General features: G+C 56.0%; 2 protein-coding genes across 3 annotated transcripts; one reads left to right on the plus strand and one right to left on the minus strand.

Moving 5' to 3' along the window:
- Positions 1–184: 184 nt before the first annotated feature.
- On the plus strand, positions 185–3,052 carry Polr1g (RNA polymerase I subunit G). Its single transcript, XM_021223211.2, has 3 exons — positions 185–309; positions 466–607; positions 1,619–3,052. Exons 1-3 carry the CDS (start codon positions 288–290, stop codon positions 2,763–2,765), a joined length of 1,311 nt encoding a protein of 436 aa, XP_021078870.1. The 5' UTR covers positions 185–287; the 3' UTR covers positions 2,766–3,052.
- On the minus strand, positions 2,903–13,840 carry Ercc1 (ERCC excision repair 1, endonuclease non-catalytic subunit). Of its 2 annotated transcripts, none has more exons than XM_005086305.4 (10): positions 13,711–13,840; positions 13,205–13,306; positions 10,937–11,152; positions 8,971–9,074; positions 8,376–8,475; positions 6,865–6,941; positions 5,332–5,431; positions 4,322–4,393; positions 4,138–4,206; positions 2,903–3,003 (listed from the first exon to the last, which is right to left on the minus strand). In XM_005086305.4, the coding sequence occupies exons 2-10, from the start codon at positions 13,304–13,306 to the stop codon at positions 2,950–2,952; spliced, it is 894 nt and encodes a 297-aa protein (XP_005086362.1). In that variant the 5' UTR covers positions 13,711–13,840; the 3' UTR covers positions 2,903–2,949. The 2 variants fall into 2 exon arrangements, with proteins under 2 accessions (XP_005086362.1, XP_012980906.1); XM_013125452.3 differs by having other exon boundaries at positions 13,205–13,353; positions 13,711–13,832.
- Between the last annotated feature and the right edge of the window lie 1,075 nt (positions 13,841–14,915).

A 14,915-nucleotide genomic window follows, 5' to 3' on the forward strand; every position in this document is an offset into this window, starting at 1 on the left:
AGCAAAGCTCGGGTCCCTCCGAGATCCGAGCCGGCTTGCGTTCCCGACAAACGGGATTGGGTTCCCCCGGGAGTGGACGGCTGGGAAATCAGTCGTTCCTCCGCTGTGTGCGCTTCAGAAGCGCCAATCACCGGCCGGGTCCCGTAAGCAGAGGGACAGGGGCCGAGCCACGCCCCCACCCCACCCCGGCGATTTGGACGCTTCCGGGTGCGACTCCACCTCCCGGGCCCACGTGGTGGGCAGGCCGCGCCGAGCACCGGTCCCGCGTGGGCTGCTCCGGAGCCGGCATGGCGGGCGGCCAGGCCTCGGGTGAGCGGAGCGGAGCGGGGGCGGATGGCGGGGAAGGGGGCCCGGGGGACGGAGGGGCGGCTCCCGGAGGGGAGGGACGCCGCGGGAGGCGAAGGCGAGGGACCCGCCTTGCGAGGATGGCGGCGCCGCAAGGACCCTGCGCCCTTCTCCCCACAGGTGCCGCTCGGTTCTCCTGCCCCCCCAACTTTACGGCGGTGTCTCCAGACGCGGACCCCCCTCGTTTCTCCTTGGAGGCGCTGACATTCCCGGATACAGAAGTGTGGCTCATCCGAGCCCCTGCGGACTTCGCCCCACAGTGGTGAGTGGTCCCAGGCCACCTACTGGGGTACCCTGTCCCCCACACACACACACCGGGACCTAGAACTTAATTTCTGAGCAGCCCGGAAACGCTGCTCTGTGTTGTTTTGAAACAGCCTCATTCTGTAGCCCAGGCTGGTTTCTAAGTCCCAGAATCCCCCAGCCTCAGTTTCTTGAGTACTGGGGCTACACGTGGGTGTCACATGCTCTCTTTTGTTTGGAGAGTCTTACGTCCCATGTAGTATTTAAACTTCAGGTCCCCCGCCTCCACCTAAGTAGTACATCCCCCGTGTCCAGTTTTATGTAGTGAAATGATCAAATCCAGGGCTCGTTCATGCCAGACACACACTCCGTGTCTGAGCATCATTGCCTGCCTGTCTGCCCACCTTAAACATTACTTAGCCTAATCTCAGGAGGCTGAAGCAGGAAATTGTAGGCTCCAAGGCTATCATACCAAGGTAGCTTCACACAGAGTCTGTCTCAAGAAACAGGCCGGTAGGTGGTGGCTCACGCCTTTAATCACAGCACTCGGAGGCAGAGGCAGGTGGATCTCTGTGAGTTCAAGGCCAGCCTGGTCTACAGAAGGAGTTCCAGGACAGCCAGGGCTACACAAAGAAACCCTCTCTAAAAAAATAAACAGCTAGGAACCAGGCGCTGGTGGCACACACCTTTAACCAGCTCTCAGTCGGCAGAGGCTGGTGGATCTCTTAGCTCCCCGCCAGCCTGGTTCCAGCACAGCCAGGGCCACACAGAGAAACCCTGTCTTGAAAACCCAAAAAATAAAAAGCAAGCCAGGAGCGGTGGCACATGTCTGTCTGCAGTACGTGGGGTGATGCAGGCTGATGAGGAGTTCTGGGCGTCACACAAACCCCCACGACAGAAGTTGGTTGGTTGAAGCAGGAAACAACCCAGGGCTCTAGCGCTGAGCTGCACCCCAGCCCAGAAAGCTGCTTCGAGCCCCGTCCTCCTGGCAAAGGATCTAGCTAGCCTCTGCCTTCTCCTCTTTCCTCAGCCTCAATGGGCGGCGCGTGCCTCTCTCCGGCTCAAAGACTGTCAAGGGCAAACTGGATGGCAGGAAGTGCCGATACAGGGTCCTTACCAGCAGCCCCCAGGCCGGAGAAGCCACCCTGCTGGCCTCGTCAGCAGAGGCCGGAGGGAAACTCACCTGTGGCCCAGCCCCCCATGGAAGCTTACGGATCATGGAGGGCCTTCAAGAATTTCTTATCTCTCGGGTCCCTCTGCAGCCCATTCCCACAAGCCTGCCACCTCAGATCCCTGATGGCCTAAGGCCTCGGTTCTCTGCCTTTGGAGGGAGCCCTCCTGTCACGGGCCCTGGGTCCGTCATGCCTCTGAGGTCGTCCACTTCAGGGAAGAAGAAAAAGAAGAGAAAGCTCGCAGAGGCCTCAGCCATTCAGGAGGCAGCGCACGGGCACGGAGCCATGGAGGGAGACACAGCCTGGGGTGGCCCAGAAATGAAGGAGAAGAAGAAGCACCAGGCGGGTGAGGTAGAGACGATGGAAGCAGCAGAGCCCCTGGCAGAGACGGTGGAGCCTTCGGAACCACCATTCCCATCTGCCACCGGAAACAAGAAGAAGAGCAGGAGGAGCAGGTCCAGGGGGGCAGAGACATTCCAGCCACAAGAGGAGCTGGGGCCCACGGAGCCTGAGGCTGAGACGCAGCCTCCTGAAGGGACCATCCTGTCCCCCACCAAGAAGAGGAAGAGGCGGGAGGAGCCTGAAGGGATGGAGGCAGCCGAGGACACCATGGCTGACTCTCCGTCACAGGTCCCTGTGGAACCCCAGGAGGAAGCCATCCCACTGCCCCCCACAAAGAAGAGGAGGAAAGAAAAGAGGCAGGATTTGGTAGTGAAGCCAGAGGCGGGGCTCCCTGGAGTGGTGACAGAGCCTGAACTTTCCGGACACGGGCTTCAGGCCGAGGCAGCTCCTGTGTCCCCCAAGAAAACAAAGAAGAGGAAGAAGGAAAAGCGGCTGGGTGAGGAGCTGGCCTTGGGCACCGAGGTGACAGAGGCTGCACTTCCCGCTGACTTTGAGCCCCCATCTGAGGTGACGGACCCACGAGAGTCTGAGGAGCCCGAGGCCGTTCAAGGGACCACAAAGAAAAAGAAGAAGCAGAGGAAGGATCAGGGAAGTGGGGTGTAAGGCACCGTCCCCCACTGGGAGATACCTACCGCGGGACAGGAGACAGAGCAGAAGAGCCCTAAAAGCACCCTGGGGAAACTGAGGAACTAGCGGGGCTCACGGGGCCCAGGAAGGAGAACATGCCAGCACACCCAGCAGGGGCCTGGAAAATGCTTTATTGTGACACTGGAGCTCGGGCAGCGGGTCATCGGGGCACTTTGAGGAAGGGTTCGTGGAGGACGTCAAAGAGCCTGCGGGCCTAAGGGCCGGGAGAGAAAGAGTTTGTCATTAAAGGCTGTTTGCTTAGAGCGCCCATGTGGCTCTTTTATCCTAGGTTTCTACTTGAGACTGGCCCGGAGACGGGGCTCCCACCCACCCTTTGGGCCTCAGTTTCCCCATATGTGTATGAGAGGCAGATGTAAGCCAATCATTTAGAACAATAAAACTAGCCCACTGTGGTGGCCACATCTTTAATCCCAGCACTTGGGAGGCAGGGGCAGGTGGATCTCTTAAGTTCGAGGCCAGCCTGGTGTATAGAGCGAGTTCCAGGACAGCCTAGGCTATGCAGAGAAACTGTCTCAAATAAGTAAATACACACTGTAATCTCAACACTTGGGAGGCTGGGGCCTTATATTAAGTCCAGCGTGAGTTACATGAGACAGTCTCAAAAAAAATCAAGTAAAAGAAACAAACAACCTTATTCATGTTTGAAACACAGTGTCAGAATCCTAGGCTGGTCCGGCTAGCTGTTTAGCCAAGGATGACTTTGAACTTACGGCCCCCTGCCTTATCCAGGACTCACGGGCTGCTCTGAGTGCCCCCCATGCTTAGTCAGACAGTGCTGGTGTCAGCTGGGATTTGTGAATGCTAAGAAAGCATTCTATCAGTCTGGTCTGCAGACCGAGTTCCAGGACAGGCTCCAAAGCAACACAAAGAAACCCTGTCTCGAAAAACCAAAAAATAAAAAGAAGAAAGCGTTCTACCAACTCAGCGACATTCATTCTCAGCCCCCAGGAGAAAGCTTGTATGGAGCTGTTTAAGCTAAGCATGGTGACTCAAGCCGATGATGGCAGCAGAGCCCAGTGGAGCTGGCGGAGTTCAGGCCCTCCCTGGTCTACAGTGAGCTCCAGGCCAGCCAGAGCGCTACATTCAGACCCTGTCTAAAAACAACCTTGTAATTCTCAACCTTCCTAGTGCTGTGGCCTTTAATACAGTTCCTCGTTGTGATGACCCCAACCATAAAATCATCTGTATTTTCTGATGGTTCTGGGTGACCTCCCAAGGGGTCATGACCCTCAGGTTGAGAACCACTGATTTAATAGCCCTTCAAGGTGTAATGTTCATTGATTTGGGGCTCACCCTCGCCCCTGCAGTGTCCCCCCAGAGCTCTCACCTTCTGGGGGCCCAGGCCGGGGCACAAGGCTAGGTCCTCCCGTGAGGCAGTGAAGAGCTGTTCCAGGGACTGAAAGATGGGACCGAGACATCAGGGCAGTGGCTCTACCCCAGCCCGTCCCTGCTGTAGGGGGCCCAGGACGCCCCTGGGGAGGTCAGGAGGGGATACCCAGGGGGCCTCTTACTCCAAATGTAGCCAGGAGGGTCTGGCTGTCGGTCTTGTTGACTGACTTCACGGTGGTCAGACACTCGGTGGCCTGGGTGGGAGAGACAGGATATTTTTTAGGACCTGGGTATCGGGACAGCCTGTGAATACTGCTTAGAAGGCAGCTGCAGGGAGAGGCCAGTTTGAGGCCAGCCTGGTCCACAGCCATTTTCAGGCCTGCAGGGCCCAGGGAGATTCTGTCTCCAGAAACAGAAAGGGGGCTGGAGAGATGGCTCATCGATTAAGAGCCCACACTGCACTTCCAAAGGACCCAGGTTCAGTTCCCAGCACCCACCCTGGGTGACTCACCTTTTGGGACAGGGTCTCTAGATGTAAGCCTGACTAGCCTACAATTAGGAAGACCAGGACGGTCTCAACTCGCTCTGTAGACCAGTCTGGCCTGAACTTGCTGAGATCCCCCTGCCTCTGCCTCTCTAGTGCTAGGATTAAAGCCATTTAAATGGCTGGGTGGGCAGGATCGGGTCACACTGGCTGTCAGCTGAGTCTCTCCCTCTGCTTCCCCTGGGGTAAGGGGAGACCCTTCCTGGGGCTTCTGGAGCCAATGTGCCCAGTGTGGGAAGGGGGTGCAGCTGTGGGGCTGGGTCACTTCCCAGGAAAACTCCAGAAGCAAATGCAGAGTCCCTCATGAGCATGGGAAATCATCAGTTCATTCACAAAATAACATCCCAACGGCTACAGTGCTGCATAGCGTTGCAGTCACGGTAAGGTCAGGATGGTTCCAGCCTGGCACTCTGGGCTGAGAGGATGAAGGAAGGCTTCCTGGAGGAGGTGGCATCAGAGCTGGCATGGGAAATTAGATTCTAGCAGAGGGATGGTAGATGCTGAGGGCAGGCGAGGAAGTCAGGGCTGAGGGACAAGGTCTGGTTTGTTCTTGAGCCTTCCAGCTGAAGGCGCGGATGAGGGAGGGCTGGACAGGGAATGAGGGCAAGGGTGTGGGTGAGCTTTGAAAGGACAAGGGAGGTGTCTCACCCGGGACAGGAAGTTCTGCTCCAGCTTCTCCATGAGGAGGTCAGCAGGCTTCTGCTCATACGCCTTGTAGGTCTCCAGATACCGCCCTGCTTCCTCGGCGCTGGGTACAGGACAGGTCAGCAGGGTGAGGCTATCATTCGGGGTTCTCCTTCATGGGACTGCTAACAGTTCCACAACTAGCCAACCCCAGCCCCAACTCCTGTCCCAACCAGTGAGCCCTGCAGGGTAGGCTCTCACAGATGTTATTTATTCATGCTGGGATGGAGTTCTAGACACTACCACTGAGCCACGCCCCTGCCCCTCACTGGGGGATTCTAGGCAGGGGCTTTACCACTGAGCCATGCCCCTGCCCCTCACTGGGGGATTCTAGGCAGGGGCCTCTACCACTGAGCCACGTCCCCAGCCCCTCACTGGGGAATTCTAGGCAGGGGCTCTACCACTGAGCCACACCCCCATCTCCCTTTTCTCTACCACCACAGGGTCTTACTATGTCTCTGTGCCTGGCCTTGAACTGACCCTGCCTCAGCCTACCGCTAGAATGACAGATGTCTCCCGTCACCCCCAGCCTAAGATGTCTTTTCTCTCTGAGACAGGGTCTCATGTATCCCATGCTGGCTTTGAACTGCTGACTTAGTAAAGTTTGTACTGCCTGATCCTCCTGTCTCCATTTCCCAGGTACAGCTGGAATTGCAGGCGTGAGCAGCTCTGCTGGGTTTATGCGGTACAGCGCTAGACACCAGGGCTTGCTGCCAGGAAGCCAGCGCTCGCAAACACTGACCTGTCTCTTTAAGTTGAAGGCTATTAACTTACCAGGGTTTGATTTTACTTATGGTGGGTGTGAGGAAGGAGTGTTTTTTTTCTTCCCCAAATGAACTGTGTGTGTGTGTGTGTGTGTGTGTGTGTGTGTGTGTGTGTGTGTGTGTGTGTGTGTGTGTTTTCTACTTGGGGTTTGTTGGTGTGCCCTTTAGAGACCTCTATAGATGTAGATATGGTGGCACACACAATAACAGCGCTTAGGAGGCTGAGGCAGGCAGACTGTATTCTAGGATAGCCTTGGCTATGGGGACTGGGGGACACAACAAACCAGAAACACTAAATACAGAATTCCTTCAGTCATCTGGTCTAACCTGGACATATCTGACCTCTGTCACCCACCTTGGTGCTTATAACTACAAAAAACTTGCTGGGCCGTGGGGGCGCACACCTTTAACTTGGGAAGCAGAGGCAGGCGGGTCTCGAGTTGGATGCCAGCCTCATCTACAAATCGAGTTCCAGGACAGCCAGGACTGCTACACAGAGAAACCGTCTTGAAAAATAAAACAAAACAAAAACTTAGAGAAGACCCCATCTTCATCTTCTCAGAGAGAGGCAGTGCACCTGGTCTCATCAGCCCGGGCTGGCCTTGTGCCCTTGACCAGCCTGCCTTGACTCCCCAGAGCTGGGGTAATAGGCTTGTGCCACCATGCCTGGCTTAGGAACTACCTACCCAGGCTGGGTGGGTGGCGGGTGGAGTGGGCCGGGTCTGTGTCTTACCTCCAGGCCAGGACCAGGGTGCAGTCCGCTAAGATACACATTTTAGCCAGCTCCTTCAGGGCCTTCTGAGGATCTTTCTGGAAGAGAAGACAGACAGAGGTAGAGACCTGGGAGCCAGCAGGGATTTACAGCTGAGCGCTGGGGAGGGGGTGGCCCAGGGGACAGGGCAGGGATGATGCTGACACAGGGACAGACAAACAGCACAGCTGGTAAAGCCACGAGGGCCCGAGTTCTGTCCCCGGCACGGACGGAAAACCTGGATGTGGTGGCATGCTAATCTCATGTGGTGGCTCAGGTTCCAGTGAGGGTCCTGTCTCAGTAAACAGACGAGTACATCGCAGTGGCTGTGCAGGGCTGTGGGCGTCTCCACCCTCTTGGCTGAAGGTGCCTGGTTTCAGGCCGACCCCCTGAGGCTCGTCCCCAAGATCCACAAGGGAGGAGAAAATCGATCCCCGAAAAGTTGCTCTCTGACTTTTGAATGTGTATGTCCACACACACATCAATAAATGGAAAAATACTTCTCAAGTCTTTAAAACAACATCAAATACAGAAGCTTAGACATGAGAGCAGGGACCCAAGTGGGGGTCACATCTCACAGTTACTCACTCACCATGGGAGAGAGGAGGGGGTGCCAGGGAGCTAGGAAGGGTTTTGAGCAAGAGAACAGAGGTGAGCACAATGGCTTAAGCTTTTAATGCTAGGACTCAGGAGGCTGGGACAGGAGGCTGCTGTCAGTTCAACGCTGTCCTGGGCGATATATAAAGTTCTAGATTAGCTGCCTAGGCTCTGTTGTGAGACTTTGTTAAAAAAAAGAGCTGGGCGTTGGTGGTGCACGCCTTTAATCCCAGCTCTTGGGAGGCAGAGGCAGGCGGATCTCTGTGAGTTCGAGGCCAGCCTGGTCTACAGAGCGAGTTCCAGGACAGCCTCCAAAACAATACAGAGAAACCCTGTCTCGAAAAAACAAACAACAACAAAAAATCCCTAAATAAATGGTGGTGACAGGGAGAAACTGAATCTGACATGAGAGGCTGTGGTAACAGATGAACAAGAAATAAGAGATATTTAGGTCAAGGCCAGGGATTAGGTGAAGAGGCCTGGGGCAAGCTTTTGCTCTTGCAGTACTGTGGACCAAGCCTAGTACATTCTAGGCAGGGGCTCTTCCATGGAGCCCCACCCCAGCCCCTCACTGGGAGATTCTCCTGCTGAGCTAGAAATCCCATCTTTTATTTTTATTTGAGTCTAAGTCCCATTGTAGCCCAGGCTGGCTCAGGAGCCTCCAGAGTGCTGAGATTGGATGACGAGGATGCACCATCATGTCTGATTCTAGCAAGGCTCCCTTCCATTCCCAGCTCATGCAGGCTTTCCCGAGACCCGTAGCAATCTCAGCTGAAAATCCATTCTTCCTCGAGGTTTTAGGGATTCTGTCTTAAAAGGGATTCAGCAGCCCATGTATTAACTCCACGCTGCAGCTGCATGGAGAGAGGGAGGCCAGCCACGACAGCCCTGCTTACCACGTCCACTTGGACCAGCAGCACACGCAGGGCAAAGCTCTTCCCCAGGCTCTGCAGCCGTTCGTGGATGTAGTCTGGATGGAGGTTGTGGTAGCGGAGGCTGGCGGACACAGGGAAGGGGACACGTATGAGGGTCCCAATGTCTCCGAGGCACAGGCAGCCTTATGCATCTCACTGGCATGCACAACTTGAGACCCATTAGCACAGCAAGGGGCCAGCATATTGCCAGGGCCCAGGGAAGTCAACCAACAGGGATGGATTTCAAGTTAGGATTATGGCAGGTAAGGGCAACCTGGCTGTGGTGTTCTGGGCAGGACACTGACTACTGTCCTCAAGTCAGGACCCCACCCTTCTCCTTCAGCCAGGAATATGGAGCCCAGGTCTCCCTTCTCAGATACAGAAGTCCAGCCTCCCTTCTTCAGATCCAGCGTCCAGCCCCTCTCCCCTCACAACCTGGATGATTACATGCCACAAACCCTTCTGCAACACAGCCATTCACAGGCCCAGAGCCCAGGACACTGAACCACAACTTGCCCACAGAACGGCTCAAAGTGCCGAAATTGTGCGACAGGACATCGGAGCCCCTGGAGCTTACCTGAGGAAAAGGGCACAGGTGGTCTGGCCCAGCACGTAGTCAGGGGTCACCTCACCGAATTCCCACGGCACGTTGCGCACGAACTTCAACACAGGGTTGCCCCTCTGCCAAGGGAGACAGGCAGAAGCCGCGTATGGGGTAGCACCTGGACTAAGAAGTGGCCAGCCCCTCCCCTCCCCCTTCCCACCCTAAAGCCGGGGATTTCAGGGCTGGCTCTTCCCCTCCCCAGGATCACAACCCACAGACTTCAGCCTCCGTCCCAGCGTCAATCCCTCCTGCTGTCTGCTGAATGCCAGCTCTCACTGTGACCTCAGCAGCATCCATACTTGTCCCTCCGGGGAGGCCCCGGCTTCCATGCCTGTCCTGCACCTCTTTCCCCCCCTGTGGTGGAATCTGCACCCTGTGTCAGCATCCCCTCACTGCCTCCTGGCCACCCTGCAAATGATAACCAGAGGCATCAGCTAAGCTCGGCTATGGCCCCCCAGTGTCCCCAGAATGAAGCAGGCTATTGAACATGTCCTCTCCAGTTTCCCTCCGGTGCTCCCTGACAACCTCGACAGCCTGGGACCGAGACTGTTTGGACAAGTCAAGCTCTGATCCATGCCGGGTACACAGCAGTGACCAGGCTCTGTGATCATCTGGACTCTGACCCCTGGTTCCAGATCTGGCTCTCCTGAAGCCCTTGTGGACGGGACACAAAGGCAGCCTTTGGTTCTGCTACATGCACCTTGACCCCGATTCTTAAGACTTGTGGAATTTCCTGAGTGACAGATAGCATCTGGCATGGACTTCCTAAGTCCTGTGGAATTCCTGAGGGACGGGAACACCCTGTGTTGTCCCGGGTGACTCAGAGTGGCTCCTGTTTGGTCCAGAACAGATACCGGTACACAGGGACCCATGCTCAGAATTCAGGGCTGGGACTGTGCCCCACCTCCACGAAGGGAGGAGCTCAAGGCTGAGTGTAGGCCAATAGTTAGGGATGGCACCAGCCGAGCCTATGACATCATCGGCCATGACCCAAAAGCACCAAGTTCAATAGCTTCCTTGTAGGGCTGGAGAGATGGCTCCGAGGTAAGAGCACCGACTGCTCTTCCAGAGGTCCTGAGTTCAATTCCCAGCAACCACATGGTGGCTCACAACCATCCGTAATGAGATCTGGTGCCCTCTTCTGACATGGAGACATACATGCAGACATACATGGAGGCAGAACACTGTATACATAATAAATCTTTAAAAAAAAAGAGCTTCCTTGTAGCTGGGTGCGTGGGTGGTCCCAGAGGGTGGAGGGTGGGGGTGTGGGGGCCCTCTCCTGTGCCATGACACTCCAGGCATTAAATGCATAGAAGAGTTAACGCATAGACAAAGGAGCGAATGAACATACCCAGGAATGAATGGATGGGTGAATTCATTGAAGCCACCACAGATATCAAAATCCTTCATTATAAAGCTGGGTGTGGTGGTGCACTCAGGAGACAGAGGCCAACAGATCTCTGAGTTTGAGGCCAGCCTGGTCTGCATGGTGACTTAGTGAGATTCAGGCCAACCAGGGCTGCATAGTGAGAGCCTTTCTCTAAATAAATAGATAATTATGGGGCTCATTTGGTGAAGTGGTAAAAACAGTAAGATGTAGACCTGAGTGGGATCCCCAAGCACCCACAGTTTCATGGAGTGCTCTCCCTAAGGTTCTAACTCAGTGAACAAACCTGGGGACAGGAGCAGAGCTGCCTGGCAGGAAGGCCTGGGGCGCTCATCCACAAGCCATCAATGAATGCATGAATGAATGCATGAATGAGGGAACTGTGGGAAGGAATTAACGAATGGAGTGATGACTTATGAGTGAAGGAATGAACAAACACTGCTTCTGAGAACGGCATATGCGCCTCAGACCTCCTTCCGCTGATCCCAACACTGATCCCTGGAATGGGGTTTCCCACCAGAAACGCCCAGCACGCCAGCTCCCCCTCACCTGCCGGGGGCTCACGAGGATGCTGTTGGATTTCGTTCCTGTTTTCAGGGTCTGGCTGGAGTTCTCTCCCTTAACAGGTTCAGAGCCTGTGGGCCCAGTGGCCCCCGGCCCTCCTGCAGGCTGGGCAATGGCATACTCGGCGTATGTCTGAGGAGCCGCTGGGACCGAGGCTGCCGAGGTGCTGGGGTTCCGTGAGGATCTGAATAAGGGCTTGGCCTGTGGAGAGAAAGGAAGCTCGGGGTTGTGAAGGAACGCTGGAACCCTCCCCCTCCTCTGACTCTCACCCTTCTTCCAGATGCTTTCAGGGGCTAAGAACTCCAAACGAGGGCTGGGATTTTGGCTCGGTGGGTGCAGTGCCTGCCTAAGCTCTGGTGAGCCAGGCAGAATAGCGTACACACATCGTTCCGCACTCGGGAGGCAGAGGCAGGAGGCTCACAAGTTCAGGTCATACTCACTGATGTGGTAAGGTTCAGGCCAGCCTGGGCTACCTGAGACCCTGTCTAAAAGAAAACTTAACAGAGCTAGGTCTGCCCCTGCAGCCCCGCCTTGGGAGACACCTGTGTGAGCTGCGCCTGTCTCCCTCTCCTCCAGCCCCACTGCTCTTCCTGGGACTCTTTTTCCTTTTTTTTATGTATTTATTAAGTATACAGTGTTCTGCCTGCACACCAGAAGAGGGACAGCATCAGCTCCTATATAAATGGCTGTGAGCCACCATGTGGTTGCTGGGAATTGAACTCAGGACCTCTGGAAGGGCAGCCAGTGCTCTTAACCTCTGAGCCATCTCTCCAGGACCCTGATTTTTCTTTCTTAAAATATATAAGCTTTCAATTCTTTTTTTTTTTTTTCTTTTTCGATACAGGGCGTCTCTGTCCTGGAACTCACTTTCTAGCCCAGACTGGCCTGGAACTCACTAAGATCCGCCTCCCTTTGCCTTGCGAGTGCTGGAATTAAAGCTGTGGGCCACCAACGCCGAGGGAGATGGCTGGGCTTGACAACCTCATGCCTGAGAGCTACGTGGTGGGAGAAAAGAACTAACTCCCCAAAGCTGCCCCCTGATCTCCACACAAGTGCCATGGCAGGTACACCCGACACACAGAATGACAAGCAATGTCAGATGTAAATCCCGATCCTGAAAACCGTAGTAGGTCTTGGAAAACACACAGCAGAGATCGCTGTGGTGAAGCACACCAGTGATGCCCTAGTACCTGGAGATGGGGCAGGAGGATTGCTGCGACTTGTATGTCAGGCAGGCCTACCATAGCAATGTTCTGTCTGGGAGGGGGGGAGGGGGGAGAGAGGGGGAAGGGAAGGAGGGGGGAGGAGGGCGGGAGGGAGGGGGAGAGAGGGAGGGAGGGGGGAGAGGGGGAGGAAGGAGGGGGAAGAGGGCGGGAGGGAGGGGGAGAGAGGGAGGGAGGGGGAGAGAGGGGGAAGGAGGGGGGAGGAGGGAGGGGAGGGAGGGAGGGGGGAGAGAGGGGGAGGGAAGGAGGGGGGAGGAGGGAGAGGGGGAGGGAGGAGGAAAAATGGCTGGAGAGATGGCCTGGTGGGTAAAGGTGACGGCCACCAAACTCGATGACCTCTGTTCAAACAGAGCAAGGAGAAAACCAGCTGCCACAAGTCACCCATCTGACCCTCACAGAAGCTCCGTGGCACACACCCACAGGTGTACACGCACCATAAGTGTTTTAGGGGCTGGAGCGGCGGCTTGGCCGTTCAGATCACTGGCTGCTCTTAAAGAGGACCTGGGTTCCAGCACCAGCATGGCAGCTCCCAACACTCTCTCTCTCTCCAGTTCAGGGGGTGCAATGCCAGCCTCGGGCCTCTGCAGGCCTACATGCATGCATGCTCAGACATATGTGCAGGCTAAACATCGACGCACATAAAACAGTAAATATCTCAAGAACAAACGGCATGGTCCAGTTCTGTAATCCCAGCACTTGGAAGGTTAGGTGGGAAGAATAGGCTCACAGCCTCAGCCGCATACTAGGTTTAACGGTTGCCCAGGAAACATGTGACCCAACCTCAAGACCAAAACTAAACAGACACCGTCACTGGCCACTGGCTAGCTGCCAGCCTACAGCTTGTAACTTAGCCCTCTCTTAACCACCCTGCCATCCCATTTTACAGACAGGGAAACCGAGGCTTGTCGAGGCCAGCAGGCTGTTTTTCCAAAGCAGCTCAAACCTCAAAGACTGCTGAACTCACACCGTGATCCCAGGGGTCCCTTACTGTTCCCTCGACCCCCAGCAGCCCCCAAGTCCTCGCCCTTACCCCTGCAGCAGGGACCTCCTCTTCCAGGGGGATGACAAACTTCTTCCTGGTGGGCGGCCCTGAGGGCGGCGGCAGACTTCCCTCGTCTTTCCCGAGGTCCATCTGGGGCGTGAGGGGCGTGGCGACATCCAGGTTGGCATTCCCATCTTCTAACGGGAAAGTCGGCCACGACGGTGCAGCCCAAAAGGTTGCAGGGCTCCAGCCGCGTTAGGTTCCCGCAGCCCGCCCCGTGAGCCCGCCCCTTTCAACCTGCCCACTCCGGATTGGTCCACGAACCCGCAGCCCCGCCCATTGCCGCATTGCTCCGCCCCACACCGGCTCAGGGCCGGTTGGCCCCGCCCCCAGAGGCTCACCTGGATGCCCCGGCACCGCCCAGTGTCGGCCTTGTCTCGGCCTGGGCTGTGATTGGCCTCTGCCTCTACCAATCATCAACCCGCGGCCTCCGTTTCGCCCTCTCCCCCGCCCCTCTGGGCTCTACCCCGGGGTCTGAGCCCCGTCGAACTCACCCTTTCCCGAGGCCGAGCAGCAACTACCGCGAGGGGGATAGAGGCGGCGCACCGCCAGCGCGGCCAGCACTACCCCAGGCTGGACTCACTTCCGGCCGCTCTGGCCCTTCGCTCGTCTCGCTGCTCCCCAGGGGAGGCGGAGCGGAGAGGCACCGTCTGGGCGCCGCTCTCTATGGTCCTGGAGGACCGTGGAGGTTTGGGGCGGAGAGGGGGCGTGAACCTGGGTACCCAGGAGTCTCTGAAGGCGAGCGGTTCGCTCACGAGGCCCTGCTGAGTGCTTCCTGTGTCCCCAGGTCCCAGACGGGGGCTCGGGGATGGGAAAAAGAGAGGCGGGGAGGCGGGAAACCCAAGAACGCCTTCCCCGTCCATGTGGGTGGACTCGGCTGGAACCCCGGCCCGCTGACACTGACTCACTCACCTGCATGCCAGACAGTGGCTGCAAGCGACAGCTCTGACCTCCCTGGGGCTCACAGTCCAGTGGGACAGTCACACATGGTCCCACCCAGACAGGGCAGCCTAGAAGGGGCAGGGCCGGGATGGGACAGCCCGGAGGACACTGAGACCTGGCTAGGGACAGCACCTGACCCAGCCTGGGTGTCAGAACCGGCTTCCTGAAGGAAGGGACATCTGAGCCCAGAGACCTGGGGCCCGACGACGGATGACTGAGTATTACTCATTTCCTGAAAGGAGAATTTCACCCTGTTTCAACTTGTACTTCTCTGATTGCTAAGGAAATAGGGCACCGTTCTGTGAGTTTAATGGTCTTATGTTTTGAGTTCTTGCTCATTTCCTTTGCCCATTTTTTTAAAAAAAAGGTTGGCTCATATCCTTTGCCCATTTTTTCAAAATGAGCAATTCAATTAAACAGTTTTTAAAATTAAAAAGGGGAGGCAAAGATGAGCATCTTTTTATTACTGCCCATTTATTGGAGGGATGCTTGGGTATCGGTTCTGTTAGTCACTTCCATAGACTGCAAATGTTTCCTCCTGGTTCAAACTTTGGGGATTCTCCGTTTTTGCTTGTATTTATCAACATGTTTTCCCTTTGGTCTTGGTATGTTGAGGGAGAACATGCCCTAAAGTTATAATATGAAATCTGCTTTTTTTTTTCGAGACAAGGTTTCTCTGTATTGTTTTGGAGGCTGTCCTGGAATTCCCTCTGTAGACCAGGCTGGCCTCGAACTCACAGAGATCCGCCCGCCTCTG

The sequence above is a fragment of the Mesocricetus auratus genome, unplaced genomic scaffold (genome assembly GCF_017639785.1).
Source record: "Mesocricetus auratus isolate SY011 unplaced genomic scaffold, BCM_Maur_2.0 Super-Scaffold_100038, whole genome shotgun sequence".
Taxonomy (NCBI): Eukaryota; Metazoa; Chordata; class Mammalia; order Rodentia; family Cricetidae; genus Mesocricetus; species Mesocricetus auratus.

What these genes read in the sequence shown, in the direction of transcription:
- Polr1g (XM_021223211.2), top strand. Translation starts at nt 288, where the DNA reads ATGGCGGGCGGCCAGGCCTCGG. An exon ending in GGCGGGCGGCCAGGCCTCGG is followed by an intron (nt 310 to 465) that starts GTGAGCGGAGCG and finishes TTCTCCCCACAG; the next exon opens with GTGCCGCTCGGTTCTCCTGC. An exon ending in GCGGACTTCGCCCCACAGTG is followed by an intron (nt 608 to 1,618) that starts GTGAGTGGTCCC and finishes CTCTTTCCTCAG; the next exon opens with CCTCAATGGGCGGCGCGTGC.
- Ercc1 (XM_005086305.4), bottom strand. Translation starts at nt 13,306, where the DNA reads ATGGACCTCGGGAAAGACGAGGGAAGTCTGCCGCCGCCCTCAGGGCCG. An exon ending in TCCTCGTGAGCCCCCGGCAG is followed by an intron (nt 9,075 to 10,936) that starts GTGAGGGGGAGC and finishes CTCCCTTGGCAG; the next exon opens with AGGGGCAACCCTGTGTTGAA. An exon ending in ACCCTGGTCCTGGCCTGGAG is followed by an intron (nt 5,432 to 6,864) that starts GTAAGACACAGA and finishes TCCTGTACCCAG; the next exon opens with CGCCGAGGAAGCAGGGCGGT.